General features: G+C 33.5%; 3 protein-coding genes across 4 annotated transcripts; 1 reads left to right on the top strand and 2 right to left on the bottom strand.

Annotated features, from left to right (window-relative positions):
* Window positions 1-3,189: 3,189 nt before the first annotated feature.
* On the bottom strand, window positions 3,190-4,089 carry LOC124930186. The gene has a single exon (XM_047470543.1). It carries the CDS (start codon window positions 4,087-4,089, stop codon window positions 3,190-3,192), a length of 900 nt encoding a protein of 299 aa, XP_047326499.1.
* Window positions 4,090-5,259: 1,170 nt separating this feature from the next.
* LOC124931464 (TLD domain-containing protein 2) lies at window positions 5,260-9,882 on the top strand. 2 transcript variants are annotated; one of them, XM_047471930.1, is made up of 8 exons: window positions 5,260-5,757; window positions 6,272-6,816; window positions 6,884-6,956; window positions 7,701-7,781; window positions 7,858-7,924; window positions 9,083-9,170; window positions 9,252-9,336; window positions 9,535-9,882. In XM_047471930.1, exons 1-8 carry the CDS (start codon window positions 5,635-5,637, stop codon window positions 9,616-9,618), a joined length of 1,146 nt encoding a protein of 381 aa, XP_047327886.1. In that variant the 5' UTR covers window positions 5,260-5,634; the 3' UTR covers window positions 9,619-9,882. The 2 variants fall into 2 exon arrangements, with proteins under 2 accessions (XP_047327886.1, XP_047327887.1); XM_047471931.1 differs by having other exon boundaries at window positions 5,261-5,757; window positions 7,861-7,924.
* A 2,979-nt stretch (window positions 9,883-12,861) lies between these two features.
* On the bottom strand, window positions 12,862-17,715 carry LOC124930639 (asparagine synthetase [glutamine-hydrolyzing] 2). The gene is made up of 14 exons (XM_047470967.1): window positions 17,486-17,715; window positions 17,030-17,168; window positions 16,748-16,843; window positions 16,395-16,536; window positions 16,188-16,283; window positions 16,002-16,096; window positions 15,707-15,868; window positions 14,797-14,877; window positions 14,485-14,706; window positions 14,239-14,373; window positions 13,772-13,852; window positions 13,600-13,686; window positions 13,395-13,502; window positions 12,862-13,305 (listed from the first exon to the last, which is right to left on the bottom strand). Exons 1-14 carry the CDS (start codon window positions 17,563-17,565, stop codon window positions 13,066-13,068), a joined length of 1,764 nt encoding a protein of 587 aa, XP_047326923.1. The 5' UTR covers window positions 17,566-17,715; the 3' UTR covers window positions 12,862-13,065.
* Between the last annotated feature and the right edge of the window lie 462 nt (window positions 17,716-18,177).

An 18,177-nucleotide genomic window follows, 5' to 3' on the forward strand; every position in this document is an offset into this window, starting at 1 on the left:
CATAACTATATAATAATTATTTATTTATAAAAACTCGATTATAGTTCTTTTTGAATGAAGAATCCTTGTGAATAAAGTTTTTTTTCCTGATATGTTACAACTCCAATTGGTAACCGCGATAATAGAAATACAAAACTTCTTTTTGACTTCAACATTTGAACTTTACTTTCTAATTTTTTTATGGGAGTAGGGACTTTCACTGAAACTGCCGTTTCTTTTCGAGTAGCTTACATAAGCTTACATAAGGACAACCGCCTATAAGTGGTAGGTTAGGTGGTACTACTCAGATTGTAGTCAATCTTCCTAACAAGGCCAGGCGTAGAGTGTGCGAAACTAAATAAAATATTGAATTTAGTAAATATTTATGAAAAATTATAATTTAAATATATTTTATGATAATAGAGAATATTTTTCTAAAAATGAAGTGAAAGTGGTAAATTGACTGTCATGTTAGACAACCAAATGGGTCTTTCAACTCATTGATTTTCTTATTATAAAGTTATATAAATTAATAGTTAAAATATAAATAATCAAATTTATAAAAAAAATAATAATTTAAAATTCGAGGAATAATGATAGAGAACTAGAATTTGGTGTTGTGTGAAATGATTTGGCAGAATTTTTTTTTTTGGGAAAACGACAAAGTCATTTCATTAAAAAGAAACCCCAAAAGGGCTATATGAGTTCATGAATTAAAGTAAAACAAACATTTGCTTTAATTTAAAAAAAAAACAGAATAACAAACCAAATGAGTAAACACAAAATGAATTACAACTTTTCAAACAAACAAACAATAATAGTTTTATGATCTCGCCTTGAAGTTGCTAGATTGAGAGACTTCATAGTAGTTAATACCCCAATTTTGACATAAACATAAATTTTGCTCAGTTTTGGGAATTCGCCTCCAAGTCCGAACAAGGGAATTACAATCAAACTTTATGTTATTCCAAACATCATCAACACCACCTCTCACCCTCGTGAATACTCTTGAATTTCTTTCCATCCAAATATGGTAAACTGTAAAAGCAAAATCACATTTAAACATATTTGAATGAAAAAAGATTACCTTTAGCTTTCAAGATGGCCATCTCCTTAATATCAATCCAATCCGAGGGAAAAAATTAACTCCATAACTTTTGTAAATTGTCTCCATAACTCGAGTGTAAACAGGCAGCCACCAAATAAATGATCCATCGTCTCTTCATTGTCATCAAAAATTAGGCATTTAGAATCCGGGATATTCATAAACTGCTTAAGTCGATCCCTAGTTGAAAGTCTCTTCCTAAACAGCAACCTAACACAAATTTTTGTCTCGGAATAATTTTAGAGGACCAAACAGCATGAGTCCAACCCATAACGTTCCTCCTCTCATGAATAGACTCCCAAGCTAGATTAGAATTGAACTTTCCGTCTCTTTCCACCTTCCAAATCCGCGAGTCGATATTGTCACTAAAGTGTATTGTTTGCATGAAGCTAAGAATCCTAATACCTTCTGGAATACGCCTCAAAAGAGTATTATAATTTTCATCCCAAATGTCACGAACCGATGAATTAAGACAGTCCCTTTGAATACGCATCCCACCAAATTATACCTTAAGAACGATAGGAAGATTTTCAAACCATGGGTCAAACCAAAACAAGGTTTCCCGACCATTTCCTAATCGGATATCAAACAAAGATATAGCGCTGTCTTTAAACTTGAGGATTTTCTTTAGTGACCAAGCCATTTCCGGTTTAATTTTTGAAGTCCATATACTTTTTTCATTCTTCATAAACCTTGAATGCACCCACCTAACCCACAACGAGTCTTGTTTATTTTTTAACGCCCAAAAATGTCTTATCATAAAAGCCTTGTTCCATTCAATGCAACACACATCAACCCACTTCACTTTCTTTCCACCTCTTACTTGATTCCCCCAAATAAAGTTTCTCATAAGACAATCAAGATCCTTCATTACCTTCTTCGGGAGAATGATTTATTGTGTCCAATACCCTATGATTTCCATAATAACTTTCGTAACCAGCTCAATCCGACCTGCGTATGATAGTCTTTTTGTTGCCCAACCATTCATTGAATTCTTGACTTTTTCGATAAGCGGCCTACAATGTAAAATATGAAGTTGATTAGCCGCTAATGGTATCCCCAAATAACGAATCGGTAAAGTGCTCTCTTGAATCCCCATAATGTCAAAAATACTAGCTTTTGTTTCCTCCTTCACACCACCGTAGAAAGCCAAACTTTTTCCTTCATTAATAACCACACCCGTAACACGAAAAGATTGTTAATACTTCCTTAATAGTTTTAATATAGTCAACATCAACATGTGCCATAATAAAGAGTTCGTCCGCAAAGCAAATGTGTGTAATATCTTCCTCCTTGCATTGTGGATGGTGGATGTACAAAAGATTTTTCCGGAGCATTTTTAAAAAACTCTCAAAGATCCCCATGATGAGAATGAAAAGGTAAGAAAAGAGGGGATTTCCTTGTCTTACTCCATTTTACCCTTAAAATACCCATCATGAACTCCGTTAATACTTACAATGAAATGAGGAGTTGAGATACACTACCAAATCTAATCAATAACAATAATCGGAAACCCTGAAGCAATTCAAAAAATCATGAATAATAAGCCATTTAATTGAGTCAAAGACTTTCAGAATATCAACTTTAAAAGCTACCCGAGGAGAGATGGATTTCCTACCATAGCTCTTTAAAAGCCTCTACATAAGAAGGATATTATGCGATATATTTCTACCCGGTATAAATGCAGATTAACCTAAACTAACAAGATTAGGCATAACTGTTTTAATTCGTTTAGAAATAATTTTTGAAATAATCTTGTAAATCACGTTACAGGACGAAATAGGTCTAAAGTCACGAATTCCCTCGGGTACAAGGCACTTCGGGATCAAATTGAGAACCGTAACATTCCATTGGTTAAGCATCCTCCTATTCTGAAAAAATTCAAGAACGCCTTCGCTAACCTCATGCCCAATCACACCCCAATTTTCCTTAAAAACCTCGCATTGAATCCATCGAGACCTGAACTCTTATCCCCACTCATACTGAACAAAGCCTATTTAGTTTCCTCCTTACTAACTACTTCAATCATCCGATGACTTTCCTCCATTGTGACTTTCTTAGTTAAAATCTGATGAAGAAAGTGGATATGACTTGTTCTTTTCTTTCTAGTTCCAATAAGATCTATAAAACCAGATGGCTTCATCATGAACTAGTTGCTGCCCTTGAACAATTACGCCATCACTTGTCTTGATTCTATGAACCCGATTTCTCAAGTTTCTTGCAGAGAACTTTCTATAGAAGAATGAGGTGTTGCTATCTCCAAGAGATAACCAATTTTGTCTCGACTTTTGTTTTATATAGCTCTCTTCAAGAGAACTAAGAACACAAAATTTAGTTATCGCTTCCTTTTCCTCTTGAACCAGACTTTGAGAAACTTCGTCACCAAGCATTCTTTTCTGTAAATTCGCAAGAATCAATCTAGCTTCAGAAACTCTAGTCGAGATGTTGCTGAATTTTCTCTTATCAAATCTTTGAAGACGATTTTTCAGCATTTTCAGTTTCTCACTTATTTGAAACATTTTTGATCCACTCACTTGTTTAGACCACACCTCTTTCAGAATAATCTTGAATTTATCACCCACCATCCAGAAATGGAAGAACTTAAACGGCCTCTTAATTTTGTCCTCATTATCCCAAGACAGCATGATAGGACAATGATCTGAAATCCCCGGATTAAGAACTTGAATTCTGCTTTTAGGAAACCTCAACGCCCAATCCTCGTTAATTAATCCTCTATCAATTCTACTTTTCCTCATATCCTCATTCCCTCGCATAAATGACCAAGTAAATGCATTACCAACATTGGTTGGTTCAATATAACCGATATCTCTGATGCAATCATTAAAATCAATCATTGTCTGTGAAGTATCAACTTTCGGGCTTCTTTCATAACCAAATCTGACCACAATAAAGTCTCCTAATATAGTCCACGAATTAGTTTCATCAACCCAGCTATTCAAGTCCCTCCACAAACTGTTTTCTAACACTTTCAGAATTGCTGCCATAAACCATTGTCAACCGAATATTCACCATCGTAACCTTGCAAGTAACCTCTATCATAACAACTTGATCACTCGAAAACAGTCTCTTGACATCCACCAAATTAGTATTCCAGCAAACCCAAATTCTACTAGTATTTACATTAGAATTATGGATAAGATCCCAACTTTCATCAACACAAAACAACCTAATCCTATCCATATTTCTTAACTTGACTTTTGTTTCCAAAATCCCAACAATCGTGATATTGTGCTTCCTAATGAATTCCTTGACCTCCTTGCATTTTAAAGGGTCGTTAAGACCCCTTATATTCCATGTTGTAACTATCATGAGTATGAATAGAAAATATGCTCTATGTTGCTTTCATCCTCAAGTCCAGCTTTCTTGATTTGGCACAATTTGAGTAGACTTTAAATCTAATTGAAGAGAAAAAAAATTCAAATTTTAAGTCCACTCAAATGCTATTTCATCATTTTCAATATATACCAAAATATAAATAATTTAATTTATACAAATAATAATTTAAATATATCAAAATTTTAAAATAATAATTTAAATATATATATAATAATAAATTTAAATGTAAATAAATTAATTTTAAAAAATGAGTTTGAATATTAAATTAAATTAGTTTAAAAATGTATAAATAAAGTAAATTAATTTGAGAGGTTTAATATTATTATTTGAAATTAATGGTTTTGGAATGGGTCATGTCTCCATTGGGGTCTATCTTAGGGCATTTGTACCAGCTTCCTTATTTTGTATACCTAAAAATAATATAAAATAATAATATCTTATTTTAGAGAATCAAAATATAAATTATTCTACATCAGTTTTTTTTTTATCTTTATCCATATATCATTTAAATATTTATTAAAAAACAAACTTTTCAACCACTTCAACCATTTAATTACTTATTAAGATATTATTTTAGCCATAAAAGATAAAATATATTATTTTATTATTTAGAAATACTACCGTAATCTCTAAATATAAAAATTCATTATTCATCCTCCTTAAAAAAAAAATTGATAAAGATAGAGAATTTGATAAAGTATTTTTTTTATAACTTTTATATTATTTAAATAATATATTTTAAGAATTCAGCATCTAATACCCACCCACCCAATTATGTATTGGGTTTGTACCGATCTGCTGCTTTGTTTATTTGTCCTCGTTTTGGTGCTTTTTGTTTGGGAAGTCGGTCAACTGCTTGACATCTTCTTGGCTAAAAAATGGTGATAGAATGATGATGATGATGATGATCAGAAAATTAAGTAAGAACCCACTTGAAGCATAATCATTTTCATCTTTACTTTCCTTCTCTTCTCTTCTCTTCTTCACCAATTACCACCCCGGTTCGGTTCCTACCCGAAAGAGAGAGAGAGATTATTAGATTGGATTTGGAAATTGAAAGGCACTATCTATCTATCTAGGTCTTCTTCACTGGATAATCAGAGATATATAAAGCTAAGCAAAGCATAAAGGGAAGATAGGGGAATATTATTATTTCTGCGGCATTTAAACGACATAAAAAGCGAAGAAAAAAGATGGGTAAGAAACAGCAGCACCGTTCGTTGAGGAGTAAAGCTGTTCATCTCGTCTCTGATTTCACCACCGTCTTGCTCAATCCAATCTCCGATAAAGCCTCCAAAACTACTCGTCCTCCACCGGTTACCCTCTCTCCCTTTCTCTCTCTCTGTGTCTGCTTTTCTGTTTTATCATTTCATAGTTAATTGAAATTTCTTCTCGATTTTTAGCTGATCAATGGAGTTTATTAATGATAATTCTCAATTCCAAATCATGCTTTGCATGTCTAATAATGATAAGATCGAAACCCTGATCTTCCATGTGAATGAGATTTCCAATCCATCCAAGCCTTAGGACTCTGAACCCTTATATGCATGCTTTGAATTTACTTCAATTTCTTTCTGAAAATTTCATCCTCAAAAGTTGTTGGAAAAAATCTTCTTGACACAAAAAACTGAAGAATGAAAGAAATATGTTGAAGATGATGCAAACTCATCATATATGCATAGTATTAGGTGTAATTTGAAAACCTAATATTTGTTAGTATGAGTTTGCCATGGACCAATATATGCCTTCTAAGTTATTTTATTTCATTTTGGATAATTTACTTGTATTAACTTAAAAGCATCTTTTGGTACTGATTATACTTTCTAATAGGAAGAAGATTCAGAGTCGAAAAAGAGTCAACATCAATCGGCTCCAGAAGAGAATTCTCAGGATAATGTTGATGAGCCAGATACATCATCCTTTACAGCATTCCTTTATTCTCTTCTATCATCATCAGAGACTGGAGACAAATCAAAACATGATCAGAAAAACGAATACCAGGAAGACATGATTGGACCATCATCCGACTCATCAGTGAAAGAAACAAGCGGGAAAGAAACTGCTGGAAAGAAAAGTTTAATCTCAAGGGGAAAACAATCGATTGGTAAAGCTTTTTATCATGCTGCAAGAATAGGGGGTTATAAAAGTCAGTCCTTGGAGCGTAAAAGTAATTCAGATAACGCGGCTAGTGGAAAAGGGTCTATAGCCAGTGAATCTGAAGGGATTCCCATGAAGACCTTAAACGAGTCACTTTCATCCATCAGCCTTCCTGAAACATCAGAACCATCGTTGCTTCTGTCAGAAAAAATACGAAATGCTGTTTATATTGCACTTCCATCCCTTGTTCAGGGAAGAAAATGGGTACTTCTATACAGGTATAGAGATTAGAGTTTGCTTAATACAATTTCTACGGTTCTAAAATAAATTTGTTTCCCTCCACAGCACATGGAGACATGGGATTTCGTTGACAACTCTTTATAGACGAAGCATGCTATGGCCTGGCACCAGTTTGTTGGTAATTTTAATGAAAAAAATACATTACAAAATTTACTGTGTTCCTTTTTTTTGTTACTTAATAGAATATAAAGAATATATGAATCAATAATATTTGAGCCTTCATCATTTGTAGATGAAAGAGTTCTAATGTGTCATATTGATTGGAGAAAGTGATTAAATGGTTTGTAAGTGTTAGATTTTAACTACATTCCCCTTCTTTGAGGTTCTTTTATGATTATATGTTTATACGGATTCATTTTCTATTTAACTGCGTTTATCATGGAATTTAATGCAGTATTTTCCCTCTTATGTTATATACCAACTTAGAATTTTAGGGTTTATAGAGAATCAGTGAAAGAAGTGTAGATGAGAAGAAGATTGGCTTAATCCTAAGATGAAAAACTAAATATCATTCCATACATCATCCATTACATAATGTCTCAATACATAGTTTGTTTATATCTATAGCTTCCTCTACCAACTGAATGAAAACGAGCCTATTTAGAAAATGTATTTTTTCCCAATCTTTTTGTCATATCTCGATTACATTGAAAAATCTCCGAAGTTGCTGTTGAAAGAGTTTTTTTTTCTTTTTCTTTTGTAGTTTGGGTGAAGAAATGTTTGGTTAGATGGAATCACAGTTCATTCGATGGACATAAAATTGTGTCTTCATTATAATCCCAAATTTTTATGTGACAAATAAATTGGCTTAAACCTATCGTATTTTAAATATTTTCTTCGCGGTGCCTGTGAAAATTTTCAGGCGGTCGGAGACCGTAAAGGTGCGGTTTTTGGTGGATTAGTGGAGGCACCTTTGAGGCCCACTAGTAAGAGGAGATACCAGGTCTCTTTAATGCTTATTTGTGGGAACTAATTCAAGTGGAGTGTCTAATCATATGCTAGTTTCTATTGGATTTTAGCAGGGGACAAATAATTCTTTCGTTTTCACAAATACGCCTGGACAACCCGTTATTTTTCGCCCCACAGGTATCAGATGTGTTCTCTTTATCGCCACTGCATTTATACTTCTTTTGGGCTTAGGCCTCGTTTGGCGTTCAGGTTTGTGTTAACCTTGGTTGGTATTGTTTTGAATGGGCAACAGATTTTATATCAAAAACCAAAATATATGACCAAACACATTCACATCAGAAAGTATAATAGTTACTACAATGTTTGCTATCTCCTATATAAACAAGGCCTAAAAAATCTAAAGCCATTTATAGCTAGAATAGCTCTTCTAAGAGGAGTTTCTGTTCGACCATTTCCTCTATTGAACTAACTGTTCACTTATATGAAGATGGTCATTTGGCCTCCTTTTTTCTGCAGGTCATATCGCTTGGTTGAAACATATTTATCAGTTTTACCGCATCCTCTTCTGGGGTTTTAAGCTGGCTCAGATTTTATTTTTCAGGGGAAGGCTGAAAGCCTTATTTTAATAAATGAACAGACAAGAAAACAAAAAAATAAAAGATAACCCAACTGTATGAGTAGCAAAATTAAAGAAAAATTACTATGACCCAACCGACTAAACAAAAAGCCAAACAAGCTGCTAAAAAGATAGGAAACGCAAATCTAAGCCAGTCTCACAAAGCCTCCCTCGGATTATGTAGGTGACTATGAGTCTTGTGTTAGTATCCATGCATAATTTCTTACACAGAATACTATTACCCTGATTACTCGTGTATGGTGTACCTGCTCCAGCTTCTACTCTGAAAGGTGAAGCAGATCATAATCGCTTCTAGGGTCTTCCAACTCTAGCATTTCTTCCGGTCTACTAGATCTCATAGAAAATTGTATCAAATTAGCATTTGAAAATGCTTAAGAACAGACTTTTGCCTCTAGCAGTCTTTTATTCTGCTCCCCACTCTTGGTCATCTCATGATTATTGTAATTTCACTAGTTTGTTCTATTACATAGAGAAAGAGAAAATGTGCAATGAAAAGGAGATGATTTTTTTAGTTAGATGTAGTTGTTATTGTCTATGGTTATGAGTTTGTGTTATAAGAAAAAGGTCTTTTTCAATCTGACTTCTCTTCCTTTATGAGAGAAGGTCTTTCTGATTTTTTTATTTTTTTATTTCCTGAATAGCCGTTGGTTGGAGTTGAATGATGTATTTGTATGTAAATAAGAACTTTGTGTATGCAGGAATGAATCGCTATTTCACTCTATGCTCCCCTGAATTTTTGGCATTAGGGGGAGGCGGTCACTTTGCACTCTACTTGGATGGTGATTTGTAAGAACTCTCTCACTCTCACTCTTTCTCTTATGAATGTTAGAATTACCCTATTAAACAGCAATCCTGAGAACATGTTAGGTTGAATGGATCGAGTTCTGCCTCGGAAACATATGGCAACTCTTGTCTAGCTCACTCAGAAGATTTTGAAGTGAAGGAAATAGAGGTGATTTCTTCTCATCTTTTTAATCCATCCTCTCTTACCATATTATTTGACCAAATAAAAATAAATATTCCAACAAACTGAACCAAGTTCAAATGATGGAATTTTTTTCAGACTTTTATCAGAATACTAGACTAAAACAGACTCATAAGTGACATGAATTGATTTGAACTATTGTTTGAAACCACTTTGAGTGTGCAGTTATGGGGGTTTGTATATGATTCAAAATATGAAGAGACAGTTTCCTTGTTGAGGACGGAGGCACCTGGAATCTGCAGGTGGTGAATGAGGTTTTTATTTGTGGAGAGAAACTTCGACACTTTACGGTTGGTTTTTTCCCAGAAAAAAGTCTAGCGATCAACAATGAATGATTTGTATATAATGGAAGTATAGAAATGCAACAGCATCTGCTTTGTTTAGTGCTGTCTGGAACAAGAACAACAAAAGGTGAAGGGACTTTTGTTTTTGTAAATATGTTCATGGTGGAAGTATACAAATGCATTATCTGCTTTATGTTGAAAATGTAATTCAGTGTCAACCAGTTATATTTGATAGGATAACTTAATTGATAAGAGTCTTAAACTAGACTATGAGTTAAGTTCGATTCCTAATGAAATGGGAGGATGGGTTAGCCTCCTTCAGGGAAGGAACTCGGACAAAAGGACTATTCGGGCATTGCCAACGTGGTTTAAACATATCCCCTTTTCTAGATTAGCGGCAATAAGATGTGAATATTCTCAGTCTCCCTAATGTCCTAGATTCGAGCATGTCAGTCGACAAGTTTTGCGAATGGTTAAGTGTGTTTACGGGTTATATACTTAACCTGCGATCGCATTTTATCTCCTCATCTAGGGTGGATATCCCCCTATGAGATCTTGAGTTTGAGCCCGTCAGACGGCAAATTCTAAAATATAAAAATAAAAATATGGTTTAAACCTTAAACTAATATCAAATTTCATCCTTAATCATTTTTTTTTATTATTGTTTATCTGATGGTTTTTATTTTTATTTATTTATTAAATTATCATTTAACATAATCTTATTTTTATAATATTCTAAAATATAAAGAATTGTATTCTAAAATATAAAGAATTGTGATTATTTAATTCAAATAAATTATTTTATTCATTAAATAATATATATAACTTTCAAAGCCCAAGTATTGAATTTTCTCCATCAAATTGAGATAAATATCCGGCTTTATAAGATCATACTACTACCCCTACCTCTCTCATTAGTTGAAATTACTTAAATTAACCTGAATCAACCCATGCCATTATTCATTTCCAATTAAAAAAAATGTAAGCTTTAAAATAGAGTTGTACCAGTTCGCGGTGAAAGACTATTTCGGATTCTGAATTCAATACGGGGACTTTTGAATTCGATTTGTCTGAAAATTTGACCCGAAAATTTTCAATTTAAAATAATTCACTAAATAAAATATATTTTTTTCTCTCCTCAAACCTATACTTAAATTTCATGGAGCATGCAAAATTCAACAATTGACACTCGGTATACGATTACTTACCACTCAGATACTGCGATCGGTGCTCATCAAATTCAACCTTTGTTTGTATGTGCAACAACAGAATCCTCGACGTTCTCACCCAAGGGAACATCATGCATATCTGCCGTGAAAGCTCGAGTATCATTCGTCTTTGCTCTTACTTCTAAACTGCGTCTATCTCAGAGATGTAATTATTTTTTTATTTGCAGATCTTCGTCTAAGTAGGTTAAGATTGTTTCACCAAGCTTTGTCCCATTTTTATAAATTACATTTATTTATCTTTTATCATATTTTAAATATTAAATATAAACAATGAGTCATAATCATCTATATCATCACGGTTCATCTAATCTTATCTTATTGATGGATGCATGCGAATAAAAACAAAGAAATTAGGCACATAAATTAGTTGACATATAAATATACAATCCCTGAATTAATTAATGGCACATGTCAATTATTTTTGTCACAAATTAATTAACCCACATCAAAATCTTAAACCAACTCATGGTTGACTTTATTTTCACATTTTTTTTATTTGTGTTCTAAAATTTATTATGATAACTAGAATTCCGTGCAAGAAAAAAAAGTATATACAAAATATTATTTATTTATAAATATTTTAGATAAAATTAATATTATTTAAATTTAATTAATTTAAAATTAGTTTTAGTTTATAAAAAATTAATTTAATCTAAACTTAATGTTAACATATATTTTATCTCCTCGGTACCCACTTAATCCTTCAATTGCCATCATCTTGTGACTCACACTTTTTCATTTGCCTCTTTTATCTCCTCGGCAAACAATGCACAAATCTTAGTCGACCACAATTGATGACACGCATTTTATCTCTCGTCAAACTCAACCAATAACCCCACAATTGACCATCATCTTGTGACTCACTTTTTTATTTGTCACTTTATCTTCTTGGCAAACCACTCATTAACCATAATTTTGTTACTCACACTTTTTATTTGTCTCTTTATCCCTCGACAAACCACTCACCAATCTTTGTCGACATCTCTTTTACTCTCATTTCAACAAATCAACAATCAATCTTCAATTGATCACACACCTCTTATCCATCGTCAAAAACTCAACCAATAACCCCCAACTAACCCTCATTTTGTAAATCACACTTTTCATTTCTCTTTATCCTCTCGGAAAACCACTCATTGACCATAATCTTATAACTCACACTTTTTCATATGTCTCTTTATTCTTCAACAAACCACTCACCAATCTTAATCGACCTCTCTTTCATTCTCACTTCAAGAAATCAACAACCAATCACAATTGATCAAAGATCTCTTATCAAACATCAAACACCAACCACTATAACCCTCGATTGACGCTCATCTTGTGACTCATACTTTTTCATATGTCTCTTTATTCACTCGGTCGATAAATCACCCACCACCCGACCTCCATCTCGTGACCACACACATTCAAATGTTCGCCAAACTAACTACTAATTTCAACCTTGCACTCGACAAACCACCCACCACCCGACCTTCATCTCGTGACCTCACACTTTCAAATGCTCATCAAACCAATCACTAATTATAACCTCACACTTTGAGATGTGTCGTATCTCTTTAGTGAGTCATTTGCTAGGTTAGTGATAATTTCTTTGTAGCAAAGAGATAAAGATATTGGAACTAAAGTTATGTTTTTATTTTTCTACCAAAATGTTTTTGAAATTCATCTAATCCTTTTACATATATCCTCTAATAATATTTTTGGCATATTTGGCAAAATTATTTTCGAACATTATTATAAATCATTGGGAAAAACAAATTTCACTACTGCTCAACATTTGTGTAGAAATTCTTTGACACTACTTTATTTATTTACTTACTGTACTTCATCCCTCATTCTTATAAAACTAATATGAATTTCTTCTTTAAAATTAAATTTAGGGAGGAAGGATATGTATATATTAGGTGAAATCCATAATACCATCACAAATTAAATTAATAAAAAAGAAGCATTGCCCAAAAAAAAGATGAAAAATATAAGTTAGAAAAGGAAACTCCATAAAACCCTAAATGAAGTAATTGGAACATAACTGAAAAGTGAAGGAAGAAAGAAGAAAACATTGGACAAACATCTCTGCCTCCAATCTAATAAAAGCAGAGAATCAATCTGGATCATAAATTATTTAGTTTACTTTTTTCCACACACAGTAGTAGTCTTCATTCATGTCTTATCTCTATCCATCAAGCAACCACTGTAGTAGTCCTCTCCACAACAGCTTCTACTGACTTCTTCTTCTGCGGTTTCTGCTCATCAACAATGGCAGATTCTGCTGCTTTCTCAGTGTAAGCATCTGTATGAACTCCAATTGCAGCACGCCCAGATGGGTCAAGATTCTTTGACCATGCCGCATCCCATTCCACTGCCTTTGCTGTGCTACAAGCAATGCTGGGACCACCTGGAACTGTCGATCGTGCCGCATTCTGCCCAATAATATGTTAATGAATAATCTCAGAATTGCATTTATAAACAAATTTGTTTTCAAATAAGGCCAATTGTTAATATATCTAACCTTGGGATAAAACTTCTCAAAGATGGTCCTATAATAATATGCCTCTTTTGTCAAAGGAGTGTTTTCAGGATAAACGAAGCTTGCATTTGTCAACATTGCATCAGTAACCTGCTCATTCACAGAAATAAACGCAACTTATTATAGTCATCATTACTCAACTCAAATCACATTCTTTTTTTAAATGAGACCAAGGATCTATAAATACTTGTTGATTTGCGTGTTCCTTCAGCCCATCAATCCAACTGTATCCCACGCCATCACTGAATTGTTCCTTCTGCCTATATAAAATGTGCTGGAGAAAGAAAAAAATAAAAAAGAATTAGGTTTCAGCTGTGCCAAAAATGTAGTTGATCAAGTTTATTCATTATAATACAAACCTTTGGGAGATATGGCTTCTTATCATCATCAAATGCATTACGCAAAACCCACTTTTCAATCCTACCCAAATCAGGCTTGATCTGCATTTAAAAAACATCAAATTTTATACATGAAATCTCGAAATTGATACTTATGTTGGAGTTTATCTATAAAATCAAGTTATTGCAAGAGGGTGAAACTTTTAACATAGACCAAATATCAATGTGATAGTTCATCAAGTGATAAGAGTGACATTGTTTGATATTCGATATTCACTCAAAAATCATTTAAATCATCAACTAAAATACTCTTTACTTTTTATATAATACTTACAAATATTAAGCATAAAAGATATTCTAACCATTTAACCCAAAATAATTCACTTAACATCAAACAATTTCTCGAACTAAGAGACTGATATCTCATGTTTGATTCCCACTTAAAGCTAATCTCCACACAAAAAGAAAAGATTAGGGAGATACATTACCAATTTGAATTCTGGGTCAATGCTCATGGCAATGTTGATGAATTCTTTGTCCAAGAACGGTACACGAGCCTCAACACCCCATGCCGATGTTGATTTGTTGGCTCTAAGGCAGTCATACAGATGGAGAGCTTTAATCTGATTCAAATTAAGCACCCATTCAAAATATTAAGTCTTTGGTAATAAGGTCTATGACAAAAGTGTAATTAAATCTATTTGATCAACTTTCATACAGCAAAAAAAAAGTACCTTTCTACAGGTTTCCTGATGGAACTCATCCTTGTTAGGTGCCTTGTGGAAATACAAGTAACCACCTAAAATCTCATCTGACCCTTCTCCAGAGAGAACCATTTTTACTCCCAATGACTTAATTTTGCGAGACATTAGAAACATTGGAGTACTGGCTCTGATTGTAGTAACATCATAAGTTTCAACGTGGTAGATAACTTCTTCAAGAGCATCAATTCCTTCCTGATATAGCAGTGGATAATTGAACTATTTAATTAAGTGGATGAATGAATAATAGGCAGCTTCTTACTCTTTATGTTTGAGAAGGCAGACCTGAACAGTGAAGTGAAACTCATGGTGACGAGTCTTAAGATAATCTGCTACTTCTCTGGCAGCTCTAAGATCTGGTGAACCCTGAGAACAACAAAACCAAAATCAACCCAGGAAAAGGCATTTAATTAGCCTATTTGGAAACTGGTTTTATATCACAATTACAATCTGTAACAGTTGTATATTGATAATCCAAATGGATAATAGAAATTACAATTTACAATTGAAGAAAGGGATGAGAAATGGGATGAGAGACCTAGAGAATGGGAAGTTAGAGGCTTAGGCATTTCACTATTCATATCATTCTATACTGCTGATGCTATAGAATAATATTCCTTTATACAAGTTTCTAATAACCCAAGGATATAATCCACTACATGCTAGTCTATGGCCCTTAAGTTATGTATCTCTCCATTAACACGTGACACAATCACAATAGAAAATCATCCAAGTTAAAATTGAAAGTGAACTTTTTTTTGTTTGGTATAAATTTGTTTTCTCAATTTGGTATAAAGATTATTTTATGGATCATGATCCATATATTTTAGTGCAATCTTTGGCTTCATAGACCTTAAATTCTCAAAACTTCATTGTTATAACTTGAAGACAATTATTACTTATTCTTAAGGCTAATAACATAAGATGTTCTTAGAAAATGCATCACAAAGAAAAGGACCCGAATTGGAAAAAAAAATGTTTCAAATATCTAATGCACTACAAAAATAAACTCTCAAGAAAATCTATGTGCTAGTGACCTTTGAATTAAAATGTCACTGTCACCTAAAGACTGCATACGGATGACTTAGAAAATATAAAGCATGGTATCTATGGAGCTAATAATCAAATATAGAACTGCATCCAACAAATATCAATAATACTGCTAAAAGAAAAAGTTTAACTGTAGTAAGATCACCTTCAACCCAACGCAAAAGGTATGTAACTGTGAGCCCCACTGGAAAGAAGCATCTGATTCAGCCAAATAACGAGATGTGACAGATGCAACAAGCGATGAATCCAGACCACCAGAAAGAAGTACACCAAATGGCACATCTGTCATAAGTCTCTTGGTAACTGCCTGCATATACACATACACAAATAAAAAGGGATGAAGGAATAATTGTAAAGCTTTCAAGACAGGTATGTTCTCCACATTCATCACCCTTACTTATAATGGCTCATGAAGTAATAGAGTGGATGCAAGCACAAACCTTTTCAAATGCTGCACGCAAGACCAAGGGATCATATGGTGTGGAAGGTGTTTGTTCCAGGTACCATTGTGGGTTATACCACCTCCTCAATCCTCCTACATCAAAGAAAACCATGGGAATAAACTTCTAAACTTATCCATCTGAAAATTTGTCAATGTTGAAGAAACAAATTTCATCACTACACACCAGTTTTACTAGAGTATATGTGCCCAGGAGGGAAACTGATGAACCTTTCACAATCATCACTTAAAGCTTTCATCTCTGATGCAAACCAAACAGAACCTACAGAGAACACCAACCAGTTCAGGTCATGCCTATTTTGACCAAGACAAATGTTATGCTCATAAAAAAGAGGCAATCAAGCTAAGGGTAAGAAAAAAGGTAAAACTTTACCATCGAGTCCCCATCCCATATAAAGTGGAGTAATGCCAATGGCATCCCGAGCTGCAATGTAACTTTTATCACGAGTGTCAAGAAGGACAAAAGAGAACATTCCATCCAACATGTCCACAAATTCTTCCCCATATTCTTCATACTGATGAAATCACAAGTGAAGGAGACAATGCTACATCAGAATACGAAAGGTCTAGTGCTAGAGAAGCTATATAGTACTCGTCTTCTATAGTTATGATAGTAATCAAAGCTTCAAATCAAATTATGCCCTATGATTTGCTTTTTTGCAGTAAATGTAATGACAAAAAACCTCTTGTTGTTTATCAAGTATAGATCAAGATTCAAGTACTTACGAGATGTGCAATGACTTCACAATCACTTCCAGTTCGAAATACATGAGATTTCAGCTTTTCTCTTAACTGTTTATGGTTGTATATCTCCCCATTGACCTACAAACAGATGCAAGAGGAACAAATCACTAAATAAGGCGAATATATGAAAACATATGTACCTTTATAAAGTAAGTTAAGTGCTTACAATGCAAATCACCAATGTCACGAATGCATGTCAAGAATGAAACCATGAAATGCAAAAGGAAATGAAAGATGCTTTTATAAGAAACAAGGTTGACTTACTGTGACAACAACAGTCTTATCCTCATTATAGAGTGGTTGATCTCCAGAAGTTGGATCAACAATAGCTAAGCGTTGATGAGCAAGGTAACAATCCTGATAGCAATGCAAACCGCTCCAATCAGGACCTCTATGACGCAACCTACATTTTAGGTTTAGTGGGATGACAGTAAGTTAGGACTGTTACTTTACAGAATTAGTTTACATCATTAGAACACGCAAGGACATTAACAAATCAAAAGAATTCATTCCAGAATAATAGCAGAACCATGCACTGAATTACAGAAAATCATCATATAGTGTTTATAATCATTTACATCGTCTGGACAGTAAATGAAATAAACTAGCAACTCAAGTCAGGAATTTTCATAGTAATGTAACCTCATAGATGGAAATCTGTTTCATTGGTTATGGACGGAAGGCATATCGGAAGAAGAAAGAAGAAAGAAATGATTGTACCTTCCAGAGAGCTCAAGGACTCTAGCACGCTTTGCCTGCGATGTGTCTGCACAACCAAAAATTGCTAGTATTCCGCACATGGTATAACTATATCCTGTCTGTGTGGTGTGTCTACGGTGGGGTTCTGGACAGAATCTGGATTAGAGAGAGAGAGAGAGAGAATGGTGAAATGAAATGAAACAGTGTCCAGCAAAGAAACGCAATGCAATGCGGATTACTACACTAAACCGGCAGAAGCTTTAGTGTGTTATTTTAATGGATGCGCGCAGCCGTCAATACTGACCACTTTTCGAGAGAATCCAATTTCAACTAATTAGGGTTTATAAGATTCAGGCCGGATCTACGGCCCGATTCTTCCAATTTGTAAAATACACTTTTGTATTAACTAAGATAATAGTGCTTCCAACTTCCATTTCTTCTTCTTTTTTCATTCCCATTATAACCCTCATTCTACCGGAGCTTGTTTGATGTTGAGTTGTTCGGATTTTTATTGCTTTTTTAAAAATAAAAAATAAATTAAAGTAGATGTATTTTTGTATTTTAGTGTGAATTTGGTGATTAAGTGGTTCAAAGAAAAAAAAAATGTGATTAAAAAAATATAATAAACAAAAAAAAAACATCAAACAAGCTATTATAAAATAATTTTTTTGTTAGAATATTTTTTAATTTGATTAGATAATAAGAATATTAAA

Source organism: Impatiens glandulifera, chromosome 3 (genome assembly GCF_907164915.1).
Source record: "Impatiens glandulifera chromosome 3, dImpGla2.1, whole genome shotgun sequence".
Classification (NCBI taxonomy): domain Eukaryota; kingdom Viridiplantae; phylum Streptophyta; class Magnoliopsida; order Ericales; family Balsaminaceae; genus Impatiens; species Impatiens glandulifera.

Bases quoted from the DNA above. Each gene is read 5' to 3' on its own strand.
- LOC124930186 (XM_047470543.1), bottom strand. From the start codon at position 4,089: ATGGCAGCAATTCTGAAAGTGTTAGAAAACAGTTTGTGGAGGGACTTG.
- LOC124930639 (XM_047470967.1), bottom strand. From the start codon at position 17,565: ATGTGCGGAATACTAGCAATTTTTGGTTGTGCAGACACATCGCAGGCA. The intron at 16,284-16,394 runs GTAAAGTTTTAC...TGTTCTCTGTAG, and splicing joins TATGGGATGGGGACTCGATG to GTTCTGTTTGGTTTGCATCA. The intron at 13,853-14,238 runs GTAATGTATCTC...TTTTAAATGCAG, and splicing joins TTGACCCAGAATTCAAATTG to ATCAAGCCTGATTTGGGTAG.
- LOC124931464 (XM_047471930.1), top strand. From the start codon at position 5,635: ATGGGTAAGAAACAGCAGCACCGTTCGTTGAGGAGTAAAGCTGTTCAT. The intron at 5,758-6,271 runs GTTACCCTCTCT...ACTTTCTAATAG, and splicing joins AAACTACTCGTCCTCCACCG to GAAGAAGATTCAGAGTCGAA. The intron at 7,925-9,082 runs GTATCAGATGTG...TTGTGTATGCAG, and splicing joins CGTTATTTTTCGCCCCACAG to GAATGAATCGCTATTTCACT.